The 17,439-nt window shown below is 32.8% G+C and overlaps 2 protein-coding genes across 3 annotated transcripts; both read left to right on the forward strand.

Annotated features, from left to right (window-relative positions):
* Positions 1-6,690: 6,690 nt before the first annotated feature.
* LOC106312447 (uncharacterized protein At4g26450) lies at positions 6,691-9,667 on the forward strand. 2 transcript variants are annotated; one of them, XM_013749986.1, is made up of 5 exons: positions 6,691-7,080; positions 7,173-8,870; positions 8,959-9,121; positions 9,211-9,280; positions 9,362-9,667. In XM_013749986.1, exons 2-5 carry the CDS (start codon positions 7,186-7,188, stop codon positions 9,415-9,417), a joined length of 1,974 nt encoding a protein of 657 aa, XP_013605440.1. In that variant the 5' UTR covers positions 6,691-7,080; positions 7,173-7,185; the 3' UTR covers positions 9,418-9,667. The 2 variants fall into 2 exon arrangements, with proteins under 2 accessions (XP_013605440.1, XP_013605430.1); XM_013749976.1 differs by having other exon boundaries at positions 6,691-8,870.
* A 344-nt stretch (positions 9,668-10,011) lies between these two features.
* Positions 10,012-12,146, forward strand: LOC106299606 (WPP domain-interacting protein 1). Its single transcript, XM_013735700.1, has 2 exons — positions 10,012-11,265; positions 11,377-12,146. The coding sequence occupies exons 1-2, from the start codon at positions 10,365-10,367 to the stop codon at positions 11,979-11,981; spliced, it is 1,506 nt and encodes a 501-aa protein (XP_013591154.1). The 5' UTR covers positions 10,012-10,364; the 3' UTR covers positions 11,982-12,146.
* The last annotated feature ends 5,293 nt before the right edge of the window (positions 12,147-17,439 follow it).

A 17,439-nucleotide genomic window follows, 5' to 3' on the forward strand; every position in this document is an offset into this window, starting at 1 on the left:
AGTACACCAATGGCGGACTTTATAGGATTGTAAACGAAGAGTTTTGAAGATACTTTTCACAGCAGTCGTAGTTTTCTTAGTTTATTTATTTATTTTGTTTCCTTATTATATAGGATATGCTTTCACATTTTATTTTATTTTATCGCCTATGTTTCGTTTTATCTTTATTTCATAATTAATTTTATATAAGTTTTTGTTTACTCTTATAGATTCATTTTCACGAACTATACTTCAATAACACAAGTTTTAAAAAACTTTGAAGCTTACTTTATTTACATATCCACAATTTCGTTGAATCCCTTAACATAAATAACATGTAATATTTGTGTCTATGACTTTTACATGTCTAATATCTATATATTCAAACTTATAACTTCTTTAAGTTTCCTCACCTCGCGCAGGGCGCGGGTGATCACCTAGTGTAATAATATTTAAACAGATTGAAAAGTAGACATCGTGAAGATATGGTTGGGAGTCTTGTGATTTGTGAGTTACATAGACATAAAAAAATAATTACGGCTTTGTTTTATTAATTTTCACGGATTTTATTTTTACTTAAAAAAAAGAAAAATTAATTATTAATTTATTTTATTAACAAAATTTTGTTTTACATATGAATCCGGGTTAGGTCGGTTTATTGGATAGCCGGGCTTCAGAGTTTTAACGGTTTAATACAATTTTTTAACCAGTTCAACTTTAACTGGATTTTGCTGTTAACCCAACTCGGACTGGTTTCCGGTTTGTGATTTAATCCTGTCCGACCACCGGTCAGGTCCGGGTTTGAAAACACCGCAAAACAACAAAAACAGAATACAAAGACAAAAAATTATTTGTTTGCTAACATATGTATATAGACTAGTTTGTGACCCAAAAATGTATATAGAAATAGAATAGTTAACGTGGTGCTCAAACCCGGTCCTCTAAATTAAGAGCCGGAAGCAACAACAAAATTTGGGCCTATTAATTAATAGTGAAAGAAGTTCAAACCTTAAACGTTAAACCTGTCATAGATAAACCAACAAAACTTGTAAAGGCCTGGAAACTGTTGGAACTATTTTTTATAAGCCTAATGGGCTGAGTAAAAAATTGAATAAATGTGAATAGAATTTTTATAATCTTAATGGGCTGTGTAAAAATATGTTTATTATGAAGTAATATGGGTATATGAATTATGGAAAAAGGATAAATCTTACAAAATTACTCTCAAATAATTATGGTAGGTTTCCAATATTATTTAAGAGGAATGTAAAGATTGCGTTCAAATAGTTGTAGAATATTTCCTATAATGTATTTGGATAAATGTAAAGTTGCGTCCAAATAATAATGGAATACTTCTCAATTAATTATGTTATGTTTCTATAATAATTATGGAATACCTCTATTCAAGAATATTCTTTTACTTTTTCGCAAAATGTTTCTTGGTGATCAAGTAACTCATACCCATATAAATAAACATCTAATCTCTTTGTTCTGAACACACAAAAAAAAAGCAAAACACCAAAGCTTCCTGCAAATAATCTCTCTTAGTTTTTCTAGTTTTTAAAAGTAAGTGTCTCGAGAGTATTCGTAGTAGTTACAGTTCGTTAGATTCTGTTTCGGGTGTTGCGAAACAGTCTCGTCAAGGTTGTATCGTGGGATTCATAGATCACATTCAAACCGTCACACAATACATGCGATTTATTGAGTTAAGGAAAGAGATCAAATCTCGACTACGTGAATTCGTCTATTCCCTTAACGATTTCTTAAATGTTTTCTATCGATTTCTGTTTCGTGATTTTCAAACAGGATTTTCGCGGTCCTACAATCTTAACTCAATAAATCTGCTTTCTGCTTATCGCTTAAATCAGATTGAATATTGCGAACAATATTTCTGTAAAACAATTTTATAAAAAGTTTTAAAATTGATCTGAAACGATTTGCGAACGCTCTTTAGCTATTCTGCAAAACGTTTTGATCAATAAGACGAATCGGATTAGAAAACGATTTACGCGACAGTCTCTGATAGGTTCGCGAACTCGTTTTTCTAAATACAAAAACGATCTATCTTGATTGAAATAGTGTTTAAGAACGTCTTTAAGACGAGTTCTGGGAACGTATAGCGACTTAAGAGTTTTAATCGCTTGTTGAATTAAGTTCTCAATACTTACTACGGTTAATAATGATTAATGATTAATGATGTCACTGACATTAAGTCAATGAATGAGCTAAAAAAATATTAAGCTCGTAAGGTAACTCTTAGAAGATTGAGTTCATAATTTTTTTGAATAAATCTTAGAAGATTGAGTCCAAATAACTATTATGGATAAATCCAAAAGATTGTGTTCATATAGATAAATCAATATAAACAGATTGTGTCTAAATGATTATAAATTTTTGAATAAATCTAATCTATGTTTAGATTGTATTCAAATATTTTTTGAATAAATCTAAATATTAAAGATTAAAGATTGCGTTTAAATAATCATGAAATATTTCGTTATACGAATAGAACCAGTGAGACCATACGAATAGAACCAGTGAGACGATAACCCTAATTGGGAATGGTCATCCATTTGGATTGTCTTCATGTGAAGATTTTTTCTATGCCTAGAAAAGCTACTATATAAGTCTATAGTGAGTTGAATATTTTTATGGAACTTTGAGTTTCCTTATAGACAAAACAAAGCTTAGAACACACGCCGAAAGAATTTTGCAATGAAAAAATTTCTTTTGATGGACTACATGTTTATCATATTATAGTCAAAAAGCTGTGATTCTTTATGCATGAGATAACGACTGCATGTATGTCAATTAATTTGATATACTCTAGGTCTATAGGTAAATTGGAAATTTTCCAGTAAAACCTATCTCTCACGAACAAAGGCTACGAGCCATATGAATTGACTTTCAAGTAAGTCAAATATGCAAATCACAAAGCATATGATATTCACAATTGTGAACATAATGCAAAAGTTATTGAGCAAAAGAACTATGAAAGCCTAATGTTCATATGAAATTATAAATTAGCTTCAGAAAGCAACATGCTTAAAGGAAGTTCAATGGACAATTTCAAAAGCTGACACACATCGTAGCAAGGCTAATAAATGTTGTAGAAATATTGGTTTACGTAGAGACAATATGAAATCTCAAACCAATTTGATAAAAACTAACACATAAGGTGTAGTTTTGAGTCAACATTCCATAACATAATGGAATGTGTATGTTGTAACTTAAACGAGAATAAATGTGTTCTTAAGAGAATTAACATTATTCCTCATAAGAATTGTTACTTATTCACTAGAATCCAATGAAGTTGAGGAACAAAAGTTCTAAACTCTTAACGGATGAATGCAAGCATGCATGATCCTGAGCTATCTCAGGAAATGTGGGGGGAGAGTTGCTTACCATATTCAAACATTGGCAAAAGGCTATATACTTTGAAAAGGTAATGTACATTCATACAAATACCTCAAAGTATGAGGGTGCTTAGCAAAAGTTGGAAAACTAGCTCCAAAAAAATGTCAAAATTAGACCAAAAAACTGTGATCTCAAAATATTAGCTGGCGGCTTTATGGATATGTACAAAAGGTTCAATATGAGATTAAGTTTAAAATCATCGAAGGGAATGGGTTTATTGCCTATTACTAAGAAGATGTTTGATGGAAACCCCACCAACGCGATTGGAGATCCCAAGAGGTCGGTTCAAAGGGACAACTAAGTCAAACAGAATATGATTAAAGCACTGAGAATTACTCAGATCCCAAGATGAATAACAGTGCTTCCTGTAAATTTAAGGTTAAGCAGTGGCTTTTAATGAGATAAAACCATGGCCTTCATATATATGTATATAAAGTATTACATGGTACATTATTGTATATATGTTAGGTGCACATGGCAATCACCTAGTGAGTGTGAAATGGGGCCGTTTCTAGGAGGATGAAGTTCAGGCTATACTCTCCAAATTCACTCATGACAACCTGGCAAGTTCATGGCCAAAATGAACACAATAGAGAACTTAAATCTACGAGAAAACGAAGCTGTGTTATATCTACTGTCTCGGTTTACACAAAACTTCGGATGGTTCAAGACATCAAGTTCACCTCCTGAAATGTAGATCCAGCAGGTATTAACAATGAGTGGTTCAAGGCTGAAATACGCTACTATCTCAGATGCAGTTAGTTTTTCGCTTATACTCTCGAAAATTCCGTCTGTCTAGTCCATTGTTAAGTCTAGTCAGTAGAGTCTGCATAGTCTAACCGAGTCTGCATTGTTTAGAGTAATTTCTATTCATGTGGGGGATTGTTGGAACTATTTTTTATAAGCCTAATGGGCTGAGTAAAAAATTGAATAAATGTGAATATAATTTTTATAAGCTTAATGAGCTGTGTAAAAATATGTTTATTTTGAAGTAATACTAGGGGGCATGTCCGCGCTTCGCGCGGAATATTATTTCATTGTTGTTAAGTATGATATTTTGGATAAACTAATTATGTGATTTTCTTTATTTGTTAAGAGAATTATTTGGTGTTTTTGTTGTTTTATGTAGTAGTAGGTGATAGGTTAATATATTATGTGTTTGTTTTTTCAATAATGTGTTGTTGTATGTATAATATTAATTGTTAGTGGTGAAGTGAGTCTCTGATGACATTGAATTTCAATAACTTGCTTTTATGAATTTGTTGATTCTAAGATTAACGGTTTCGACTTCAAAATTGTATTCTTTTTTATATATTTTGGAACATTATTCTTTTAAGATGTTTTGTGCCCTCTCCCCATATTTTGACCGCGAGCCGTCACCATTTATGTATTTCGTTTATCTTTCTGGTGTGCGGTACTTCTCACCATTTCCAAAAAAGACTCACATTCGTGCTCTTATTCTTCCTCGCCTTCTTCTCCTGTGGGATTTTCTGATATTTTTTGTAAATCGGGTTTATGAATTCCCATTTGTGCGGTTGTTTCTCACGCGTTGTAGGCTGTTCCGGTCAATATTGGCGCTCCTCTTCTTCCTTAGATTTTGGCTTATGTTAGGAGCTGCATCCCCTTGGGTTGTGACAAATTTTAGTCGTCTTTGATGTTGTCTTCCCCGTCGTTGGTTTGCTGTCAATAATCCCTGCTAGTCTTAGTTTTCAAGATCTGATTTTTGGTGATCTAACATTTATGCTCTCTTTCATAGCTAGAGTACGGTTCCATGGTTTGTTGATTCTGTTTCGTCTCCCCTTTCTTCAAGAAAATGTTGGGTTAAATTGCAGTAATCTAAAAGAAGAAGGATCTAAAATATAAAAAAAAAAAAATATGTTGACACATGTCATCAAATCCCCTTTCCACATGTCAAAAGAAGAGAAAAAAGTCTACTTTATATATATATAGATGGGTATTTGAATTATGGAAAAAGGATAAATCTCACAAAATTACTCTCAAATAATTATGGTAGGTTTCCAATATTATTTAAGAGTAATGTAAATATTGTGTTGAAATAAATGTAGAATATTTCCTATAATGTGTTTGGATAAATATAAAGTTGCCTCCAAATAATAATGGAATACTTCTCAATTAATTATGTTATGTGGGAATACTTCTATTCAAGAATATTCTTTTATTCAAGAATATTTTTTTACTTTTTCGCAAGATTATTTCTTGGTGATCAAGTAACTCATACCCATATAAATAGACATAATCTCTTCATTCTGAACACACAGAAAAAGCAAAATACCAAAGCTTCCAGCAAATAATCTCTCTTAGTTTTTTCTAGTTTTTTTAAGTAAGTGTCTCGAAAGTATTCGCAGTAGTTACAGTTCGTTAGATTCTGTTTCGGTGTTGCGAAACAGTCTCGTCACGGTTGTATCATGAGATTCATAGATCGCATTCAAACTGTCACACAATACGGGCGATTTACTGAGTTAAGGAAGAAGATCAAATCTCGACTCCGTGAATTTGTCTATTTCCTTAACGATTTCTTAAACGTTTTCTATCTTCATTTTATCGTTTATATCGATTTATGTTTCGTGATTTTCAATCAGGATTTTCGCGGTCCTACAGAAACATCTGCTTCTGAATCGTGTACCAAATGCTAGTACTGGACTTGTCTAAACTCTATTAATGGTGTTAGTCTAGCCGATGGTGTAAAACTCGTTGTTGAGCTTCGGTATCTAACTCTATTAATGATACTCCCTTCGTTTTTAATTGTAAGTAGTTTTGCTTAAAAGCACGAATATTTAGAAAATTGTTATTTAAAAGAATATATCATTTAACCAATTAATTCGACCAATTATTAAAAACTTAACATTATTTCATTGGTTACACAATATCCAATAAATGAAAAAGATACATTGAAATATGTAAACTAGTTATATTGTGAAACAAACTATTTTTTGCTAAAACTACTTAATTTAGAAACGGAGGGAGTAGTTTGTATCAAGATCGAACTAATTCAAAACTTTGCCATGAACTACTTTCTTGATATAAGAAGACAAACATTTCTGGCATGGTAAAAGAACACATGATTTATAACAAACACAAAAATTTATAATTATGACTGCTCAAATTATTTATGTCATCTAACTAAAGAGATGGAAAAGTTTTATAAAATGAAACCAACAGATATCATTGGTCAAAGAAAGCCACTCATCATCACCACGCCACATACTCTGATTGGACCAAACAAAAAGTATAGTAGTGCAAGAGACTGTCACACACGCACAATGGAGAGAAGGAGAGTCTTTGTATAAAAGCTGACGTGTCAAGTTAATGCTGCCCCGTCGTTTGCTGCTAATTAATATTCGTAGACACTACAGACGCAAAAATAGAAACGCGAAAAGCCCCACCAAATCGGTGGAATCAGCGTTTGAAGATATTTTCGCCGCTGTAATCTGGATAACTGAAACCACCACTACTGGCTCTTGTTCGTCATTCATCGCAAACCCTAGATCGGAAATACTCGCCGTAAAAACTTTTGACTACTGAAACTCAGTTTGGGTTTAGGGTTCTTTATTGATGAAGAACTCAAGTGTATTGACACCATTAAACCTCACCGTGATGTTTCCATTTCACTCAACGGAATCGAACAAGCTGATCCAATAATCTTCCGATTCGGTAGCAGGAGAGGTTAGATCTTTGCCGAATCGTGAACTCGAGATCCATCGTTTTGCTTGATTTGAGTCTGAGAACAGATTGGGTTGTGATTACTTGTTCCACAGCTATTATTTTAAGATGCATGGTAGTAGGCAACGCAGTTTCGGGAATGGCTATAGATCTGGCTCTCGAATTTCACCTGAACGTCCTATCAGAGGACGTGGCTTCTATGGCTCAGACCACCACCAGCACCACCGTGGGTTTAACCGTGGATATGGACGTGGAAGAGGACGTTCTAAATCGTTCCAGAATCAGCTTCCTCCTCCTCCACCTGTTCAACGCCGAAGCTGCGGTGGCGGCGGCGGCGGCGGGGACGTTTTCATGGAGGCAGGTCGTTTAGCAGCAGAGTACTTGGTTACTCAGGGTGTTCTACCAGAAACTGTTCTTTCCAGCAAGGGGCAGAATGGTAATTTCAGGAAGTTTCAGAGTTCTGCAGCAGCAGCAGCTCCTGGTGGAGATAGAAGGAGGTTTGTTGATGGTTATAACTCAGCTGGATCCAGAAGGAGGTCTAACCGTTATGACTCGGATTTTGACAGGAGTGGGTCTTGGTCTGAGAGGAGTAAAGCTTATGAGGCCGATGCTGGTGATGACTCTGGGTCTGGCCATCGAGAGGAACAGCCACTTGCTGGGGATATTGCTAGCTCCGTTCAGAGGTCAACAACCTCCGGTGAGTTTATGAGGAAGCGCGAAGGAGCTGGTGATTCCGAGTCTGTGTTGGACAAGTACAGTCTCCAGGATGAGGCACAGAGTAAGACGGGTTCCTCCAGTGCTGGGAAAGAAGTTGTACACGATTGTGAAATCTCGAAAGTGTCGGAAGGTTCTTCTAGCTTGAGTGCTGGATCAGGGGAGATGAAAGGTAGGACTGGTGTGGAAAATGAGAGCCAGACTGCTATCGAAGATGCACCTATTAATCAACATTGTGAAGATGCATCTATTAATGACCATTGTGGTGCTGATGAATCATTCACCCAGAGTGGTATTGATTTGGCAACACTGTGTAAGTTCGAGAAGGTGCCTACGAGGACACGCTCTTCCCTGACTGCTAAAGGCCCAAAACTTTCTTTGAATCAAAATAACAAAGAAACCTCTCATGTTCTTGGACTCCCAAAAGAAAAGCAATCAGAGACTCAAGGCCAGTCATCTGTATATGTTAACGACCAAGTTGAAGATTTGCCTCTTGTTCAATTTGTTGAGAACAGTAAATGCAATAGGTCTAACTCTTTCCCCAATAGCATTCTCAGGGAAAGTAGTGAGAAAGAAGCAGGACTAGACTCGCCTAATATGCACAGATCACATTCGTTGGGGAAAGGAGGCGAGAAGCGGGCTGCTGAAGACAGTGACTTGGAGGAAGGAGCAAAAAGACAGAGAAACTGGGTCCCTGTGCCAGCTTCTGAAACCAATGAACACTTCAACGTATTGAAAACAAGCGAACTCCAATGTGGTCCTGAAGGAAATGAAAAGACAAGCTCGTTCAGCAGGAGACTGATCGACTTAGGTCCCGGGTATGCAGAAGAGCATCAGCTATTTCCTGCTTCGTTTAAGATCTGTGACCTAAACCTAGGGGGAGGATCGGATGGTGCGAATGATGGCAAAAGGGAATCTAGCCAACCTGTTGGTTTTGATCTCTCAATGAGCAGTTCTAGCAAGTCTCTTGACTTCAGTACTAGTACTCGGATGAGCAATGGTAAAGAGATAGAAGTGATTGATCTGGACAACGATGATACTCCGGATGTGGTCAAGTCCAGCAACAATCCCGGGAGAAAGTACTGGCTAAGTCCCATTCTACACCTGTATACACATCTTTGAAATTTGAAATTTTTGGCTAATGAGTTTGATTGAAACATGTAACAGGCAAGAAGCTGGGGCATATATGGGCATCAATGACGTTCCAGACTACAATGAAGGGCTCATGATGGTAGAGTATCTTGATTCATTCGGAAACATTCCTGCAATAAACCCAGGAATCAGTACTAGTGTGCCACAGAATAACGATGTTGTCGTTCAAGACAGAGAGGTACTTACTTTACTTGTCAAGTGTTTTAAGGCGCATAGAATGGGTTTTGGTTGCTAATGCTAACTATCTCCTACCTGAAAATGTCCCAGGGAAATGACCAAGCACCAAATAATACAGACGACGATTCCATATTCATGTCGCTAGGAGAAATACCTTTGAGTAAGGCCACATCAGTTAGCTGTTTTACGTTCACCTTTAAAAGACCTTGCTTTATTCATCTGTCATGTATGTGTGTTGCAGCATTTTTGCAAACTTGGGACCAACCTCCAGCTCGAGGCTACGAGAAGCCTTTCTGATACGCCATCTCGTTTGGTGCTAATCCCTCTCAGATGTAAAAGATTCAAAAGACTTTTGTGTGTATGTGTGTTTATGATTGTACCCCTTGTAATTCTCTGTTTATTATTATCCATGTGTCGCCCATGTTTTAGGTAGTTCAGTCTCCAACCTCCAACATTTTCTTACAAGTAATAACCCAAGCGCATGATGTTTATATACATGCATGTATTTGAGATTCAAGTACATGAATATGAGAGGAATCTTTTCTCAGTGTGAAAATCAAATAAAAAACATTCTTCCCTTTTGTGCAAACAGCTTCCATCAAAACAGGTAAGAAATCTGAGTGGGATCTAAACAATTTGATTTTTGGATTCTGATATAATAAAGACGGAGATAGAGATGCCTTTATTTCCTGTTTTCCAACTCCAATACATTAAAAAAACAATAATAAACGGTATCTCATGAGGATGTAGAATCGGACGGTCAAAAATTGACTAATTGTTGCTGAGGGGGCAAAGGATCTCACCACGTGTCAGAATCAGCAACCCACACGTCCATTAAGAATAAAATAAAATGGAAACGAATAACCGCAAAGGGCAAAATAAAATAAAAAGGTAAAAAAGTTTCTACATTTGAACGAGCACGTACGTATGAGATAGATTAGAGATCTGCGAATCCCATCGTCGTCGTGGGATTAGGGTTTTCATCCTCCTTCGATCTCATCGAATCACCTTACCTTCTCTCATTTCCGCTTCCAATTCAGTTCGCGCGCGCGTGTGTGTGTGTGTGTATGCTCGATCGAGCTGGATCCTCTCTAATCTATGTTGGATTTGATTATTCCATTGCTTCTCTCTCGCGTACCCTTGATTCAGTGGATGGTTCTCGCTACGAAAGTACCGAACTTTCCTTGAATTGTAACTTTGTTTGAGTTGACTTTTGATTTGCGTATCGTTGAATTCGGGGTTTGATGGATTTGGAGAGTGAAAGCTCTGCGCTTGAGTCTATTGGTGATAATGGTTTGATCCAACAAGCTTCCATCAACACTGCTGCTGCTGCTGCTGCTGCTGCTGCTGCTGATGATGATGATAATGGTAGGAGTTTGGATCAGGGGTCCTTCTCTGACGACAGTGTGAAGCTTGTTTCGACGAGAAGTGGTGGTGAAAACGAGACATCTGTTGAACTGGATAAAGCGTTGAACTTTGGTTCTTGCTCTCCGGTTCTTTCAAAGGGGCGTGGTTTGAGGAAATGGAGGCGGATCAGGAGAGACCTTGTGAAAGACACGTCTGGTAACATGGAGAATAGTAAAGTTCTGAAGAGAGGCTTGTCCGGTTCTGCTGCTCATTCGCACGGTAATAAGCAGATGCTGTTTCAGTCACCGGAACTTGAGCAAGAGAGTCAGGGATCTGTTGGGTCTGTGAATATGTTGAAAAGTGATGGTTTTGAGATGCTTAGGAGTGGTTTTGATGATGCTAGGTTTATGGCAGGGGTTGGCTTTTCAGCTGGTGTTGATGGTATAGGAAAGGATGATGATCGGAGTAGTAAATCTCCTACACCAATGATTATTAGTTCAGGTCAGAGAGGGAAAGATCGGGTAGAGAATAGTAAGAAGCATAGAGGAGAAAGTGTCGAGAAGGAGACCTCTCATTCCAGCTTGGAATCTGATTCAAGAAAGCCGAGTGGAAGCATGATGATGAACTTCAATGGAAGAATTGGCGATGAAGCCGATTTGAATGGAGAAACCTCAAAGAGAAATGATGATGCTGAAGGAGAAGAGTCCATAAACAATAACAATGGCTTCTCTGAGGAACAAGATCCGTTAACAGAGGCCATTGATGGTTTCCTCACCTTGCAAGAAGCTCTTGAAAAAGGTATCCACTCTGTTCCTTGTTGTAGCTGATTGTAACTAAAACTTGGATTATGTTTACTGCTGTTTCCATACAGGTTTCTTGTTATGAGTCCTTATGCAATTTCATGTGCAGAGGTTCAGGAATACCGAGAGATCGGGAAGGAACAGATACCACAGCATCATGAAGGAGCTACTGAGATAAGCTCACCTGGCTCAGAGATTGTAACCCTGGTGAACACTGTTGAACAGCTGGAGATCAAGCTAGAAGAAACAAAGTCCATGCTTGAGGTGAAAGAATCACACATTCGTGAGCTTGAATCCACCACGAACCAAAACAAACGCTCGTGGGGAGGATCAGGAAACGTTTCAGAGACGGTGGTTGAAGATATCTTCCGGCAAAAGATTGAAGCCGAGATTGAATATCTGATATATTCAAGATCTGTTGATAACTTGAATCATCAGATGAAGCTGGTTGAAACAAAAGAGTCATTGGCAGAGGAGCAAGCTTATGAGACGCTGAACAGCTTGGACAAAGTTCAAACGAAGGCTGCGAGTTTAAGAAACAGAGCTAAAGACCTGCAAAACGAGTGCATAGAAACCACCGGAAGCATCAAGAAGAGAGCATGTAAGATCACTTCATGCTTTCTTATACAGTTAGTATTGCTGCTAATGGTAGTTATGGTGTTCATGTCTCAATTGGTGCCGGAGTCTTCTGATATCGTTATTGTACCCACCTGACTTTTTTTGGTTTTTGTAGCAAACTGAGTTGTTTATTTTTTATTTTTGGCTTTTCGCATTTTCTTGTTAGCATTTCAGCTATAGTTTTGGCCTCTGGTTATAGAATTAAAAGACATGCTACTTCATATTTTGTTGGAATAAAATTCTGCAGCTGGAGATTGGTCATGTAGCTGAACATTAATGTCTTTGCACAGTCACTGTTCATGTTATTGATTTGATTCACGTAAGGACATGCAAACTCTTTAAACGCCGAACAACATTCTTTCGCTGGACCTTTACACCGGTTTAGTCATAACAGTTCATATACTCAAAGTTCACTTCACTTTCTGTTACCAACCAAACAAAGAAAAAGGAAAAAAAACAAGAGTGATGTGTCACACCACTAACCGACCCTAAACCGAACCAAAATGTAATATTGTTGAAGTTAATTCAATTTTGAAAAAAGCCAAATCTAATCCGAGATCCCCTAGTCCCCCATATATTATGTGCAAAGTGTTTTTTTTTTAAGTTTGTTTATGTGTCTTCTTTACAATCATTTTCACTAAACAAATGTGACATAACATACTAGAAATAATAACATATCTTATGAATAATTGTGACATTGATAATTACATTTAATGTTAAATTATATTTTAGTAAACATTTTAGAATACAGTAATAACTATGTATCATCATTAAACTAAATATATTCAAACATAACATTAAATATAATAATAGAAATATAACAATCTTTTACGAATTTTGAAATATTATTTAATTTTAATTTTATAATTATACATAATTTTATTACTAAAAAACTCTTCAAAATTTTATGCATTTTTATGAAAAATGATAAAAAAAATTAATCCTAATGCATATTAGTTATTTTTTATCTACAAATTGTAGAAATACTATTTAATTTTACTTTTTGATAATTATAGAATTTTATATCAATTTTTTTTAAAAAAAAATACAAGTTGATTTAATATATTTTGACCAAAAATAGATAAAAATATCTAAGATTATAATTTTAAATAAATACATATGTATTCTTAAATGTAAATTTAAAATAAAATTGTTTATTTTATAATAATTTTTAAAAATTAAACTAAAATTTATATTAAATATTGATAAAAAATAATAAAATCTAAACATTAAGAAATTTTTTTAACATAATATAAATTTAAAGTTTTTATTGTTGCACACAGTGCCAAAAAACATCTAGTTAATATAAGAAAACTAATAATAGAATTTGATTTTAACTGAACGAAAGCTTAAAATAAATAAGATTTGGATTGAATTCCAACTCCATTATGAAGCTATTCTATTTTTTTTTACATCATAGATACTCCTAGAAATGAAGCAACTAAATTGTTTCAAAATAGAGGATATATATATATATATATATATATATATATATATATATATATATATATATATATTTGGGGAGATAAGAAAGAGATTTAAACAAAATGCATGCCTTTGTGACTTGATATTCATGTCATAATAACAAAATTAATAAATGGTATAGTTAAGCAAGCAATGTGATATTAATGGTGTCCATATAATTGAGCTACGTTTTCTTCTTCTTTTTGACTTTTGAGCTACTAATCTGGCAATAGCTGACTCCATAAATGCGGAACTGTGTTGTCCAACAGTGCGGTTGAACACCTGGATTTGTACGGTAAAATCAAATCTAAGATGGCTCGAGGCGCAATGGAAAAGTTCAAGGATTATCTCGACGAGGCTATGATCAAAGTGCCTTCAATTGATACGCAACCATAGCTGTAGAAGACAAATATTCTATCAACAAGAAGTGTTTCTGTGTCATGGTAGTCGTCTCCGTAACTCTCGTTAGATATCTCTCTAATATTGTTTTAGAAATCAGTTTCTTACGCTCACCCTCGTATTAATTATTATGATAATACCAATTACATAGTTATTCTTAATGATTTAAAATATTATATCTAATTACTATTATTAATTTTTTATTTACTAATTTCTGTCAATTAATAATTTAGTTTTTATTCAAATAACATATGTATCATACAGTTTGTTTTTTAAAAACAAATTTAATATGTATGTATTTTTTATATACAATGTGATTTCAAACAAAAAGGAAAATTCACAAAATAATCTTAATATTTAAAAAAGAAACAATCTTCATTCTAAACATATATTTAGAAACATTATGCTATATATTTTATTTATGTAAATTTTCTTAGATGATTAAAATTATAATTTAAATAACATAAATCAAGCTATTTTAGTTGACTAACAATCTCTTATAATTACTATTATTGGGATGATTAATCCATTTTTGCATATTAGTTTTTATAGAAAATGTATCCACACTTTTGCTACATTTTTATCAGGCTACAAAAAATATATCTATATATTTCTTTAAAATTTTTTACTTATATAACATGACTTTTCAAAAAGTATCGCAAAAAACGGTATTTATTTTAGAAATGTTAACGAATATTTAAAAACAAAAATTTTAAGCAAGATAATATATATTAGAAAAGAAAACTAAAAATAATTTTTACTATAAACCTATTTTGATCAAATAATTACCAAATCTTCTTAACTAGTATATTTAAATACTTTTAATACACTAAAAGTATTATACTTTACCATATTGAAAAATGTATTATACTTTACCATATTATAAACGTAATTAAAACACCCAAGCAAATTTAATTCTTATGTTAATATTATATAAATAAACTTCAACATAGTATTGTTATAGTTATTTATTTAATTTTGAGTCACTCAACTTTAGTTATTTTCCATTTAATTTTGAAAATATAGAAACATAATATTACTATTTAAGATAACAACCAACCTAAATGAAAAATATATATATACTTAGAAAAAAAGAGTTATGAATTCAGAGATGTAAATATAATTTAATACACCCAAATAATGACCAAACCGATTAAATATTATATATCTAAAATTACATATGTAATTAAAATAACATAATATTATTTAAAATAAATTACAGAAATTATAAAATTCTTTAAAACTGAAAGTAAAACATTAATTAGTTATTATAATACATTTATACATGTGCAATAGCACGGAAAATCAACTATTACATTAATATATCAAAAGAAATAGTGCTTACTTGACCTTTGAGCTATGACTCACTCGGGTTTCATATTTGACGCATCACAAATTTACAATATACCTCAAATATTATGATACTAGATTAAGACATGCGCTTTGTGCGGGATGAACATCATATATATAAATTATTTTACATATAATATGTTCTTTTATATATTATAAAATAATATATAGTGGATAATGAAAAAGTCAATAACTATTACATATATAACTAAATTGGTGTAACTACGTAAATAAATTTTATTAATCCAAACAATCAGTTTTTCTATTTTCTATTTTATATAATTAAATTTACATAATATATACATAGATAAACAGTATATTTTTAATATTGATATATTGTTAAATGATGTGTTCTACTTATTTCTATCTTTTATAACAAAAATTTAAATCGCTGATAACAAATTTTCATTGTGCAATATTATTTAAAGTTTTAGTAGTTTATCATTTTTATAAACATTTAATGAAAATTTTAAATATTAAGTTGTCAGTATTTTTTCAAAGATTTTATCAAAAAAAAATAGTTCAAAGCAAATTTCAAAATTAAAATATTTATGTATTTTCTATGGTATATAATTTAATTAAAAGATATTAATATATATAAGACTTTCTACTTACATGATTTTGTAATAATTTGTATCTTGTCATAAAAAAATTAAATCATGGATCATAAAATTTTTAAGTGAGACTTTTTAAAAAGTCCAAAATATAACATATACGGAAAAATCTAAATTTGTATCTATACTATTAAAGCAGAATCCAAGTAGGGATTCTGCCCATAGTTTTTGAAGTTATTTACAAGAGAGTGTCATTACCTAATTTTGATTTTTTTTAATTAATTCATTCGCTATATTTATAACCTATCATATTTTAAAAGTTATTGACCCGTAATTAATTCGCTTGCCATATTTATAACTAATAATATTTGTAACCAAAATATGTATAACCGATCCCGCACTATATTTATAACCGACCATATTTATTATATAAGATCTTTATTTAAAAAGAAATAAATTCCGCGCTTTCATTGTTTAATTTATTTTAGTAACTTAAAGTTAAACAAAAATGATAGAGAATACATTAATTTTTATCAAATTTTTATTATTTAAAATCATTAATTGTCATATATACTTTAGCCACATTAAGAAATTCTATAATTTTTATTTAAGGAAATAATTGAGAACATTAATAATTAATTTATGGTTAGTTTAATAAAATTTTTATTATATATTTAGATGGACCAACCTATTTCTCTAAGGATTCTAAGAATCATTGTGGTGATGACACGTGGGTACCTAAAATGTTGTAATGTTTTTCTTTTAATATATAGGGGATGATACACAAGTGATCTCATCCACTAAACTATCTACATTTACCAAATTTTTATAATTTAATTAAAAAGATGGAGAACACACAAACAGTTTAAAACTATGCAATGATAAAGATGCAATGGAGTATTTCAAATGACCTGATAAATTTGGCATTTTATTTCATTTGTAGTTCATCTTATTTTATCTCATAAATTTGGCATTTGATTTCATTTCATAGTGTGTATTCGGCAGCATTCATATTTGATTAAAGGGGAAATTCCTTAAAAATACACAGACTAGTTTTCATTTTCTAATAAAATACCCAAACTATTTTGGATCCCCCTTTAATACATGAATTAATTTTCGTTGCTTATTTAATACACAAACTTTTGAAATTCGTAGGTTTTACACATCGTTTTAGACTGCGTTAACTATATTTAACGGCAGTGACGACGGCGTTAATGTTTAATTAACACGTGTTTAAATTTTGAAAATAATCTTTTTTTTAAAATACAGAAACTATTTTTCATTTGCTAATACAATACACTAACTATTTTTGGATCCCCGTTTAATACACAAACTAATTTTTGTTTTCTATTAAATACACAAACTTTTGAAATTTGCAGATTTTACACATCGATTTAGATGATGTCAACTATTATTAACATAAGTGAAGACAATGTTTTAATTAAACAAGTGGTTTAACAGTGAAAAACACGCTCACCCTCAGCCAATTGAAGTTAATTTGAGTTAGTTTCAATTCGAATTTGTCACTCTAATTTGTTCCAAACTCTTTTATTCTCCAAACTATGTTTCTTTTCTTCTTATTTACTTTGATTTCCTTTTCTATCGATTCGAAGTGGAGTCGATTTCCATGTCGTGAAAAGGACGAAGAAAACTACGTAATTTTAAACGAGTTTCTGATTTTGGAATTAGTGTAGTGTTATGCATTTCTAATTCTTGTTCTTCGCTTTGATAGTAGTGATAATGATTTAAGGTAAATTTACACTATGATAAATAAGTTTAGTGTTATA

Source organism: Brassica oleracea, chromosome C1 (genome assembly GCF_000695525.1).
Source record: "Brassica oleracea var. oleracea cultivar TO1000 chromosome C1, BOL, whole genome shotgun sequence".
In the NCBI taxonomy this organism is placed as follows: Eukaryota; Viridiplantae; Streptophyta; class Magnoliopsida; order Brassicales; family Brassicaceae; genus Brassica; species Brassica oleracea.

Excerpts from the sequence above, each read along its gene's own strand:
- LOC106312447 (XM_013749976.1), top strand. The coding sequence starts at position 7,186 with ATGCATGGTAGTAGGCAACGCAGTTTCGGGAATGGCTATAGATCTGGC. Across the intron at positions 8,871-8,958 it reads AGCAACAATCCCGGGAGAAA|GCAAGAAGCTGGGGCATATA; the intron begins GTACTGGCTAAG and ends AACATGTAACAG. Across the intron at positions 9,281-9,361 it reads GCTAGGAGAAATACCTTTGA|CATTTTTGCAAACTTGGGAC; the intron begins GTAAGGCCACAT and ends TGTGTGTTGCAG.
- LOC106299606 (XM_013735700.1), top strand. The coding sequence starts at position 10,365 with ATGGATTTGGAGAGTGAAAGCTCTGCGCTTGAGTCTATTGGTGATAAT. Across the intron at positions 11,266-11,376 it reads GCAAGAAGCTCTTGAAAAAG|AGGTTCAGGAATACCGAGAG; the intron begins GTATCCACTCTG and ends TTTCATGTGCAG.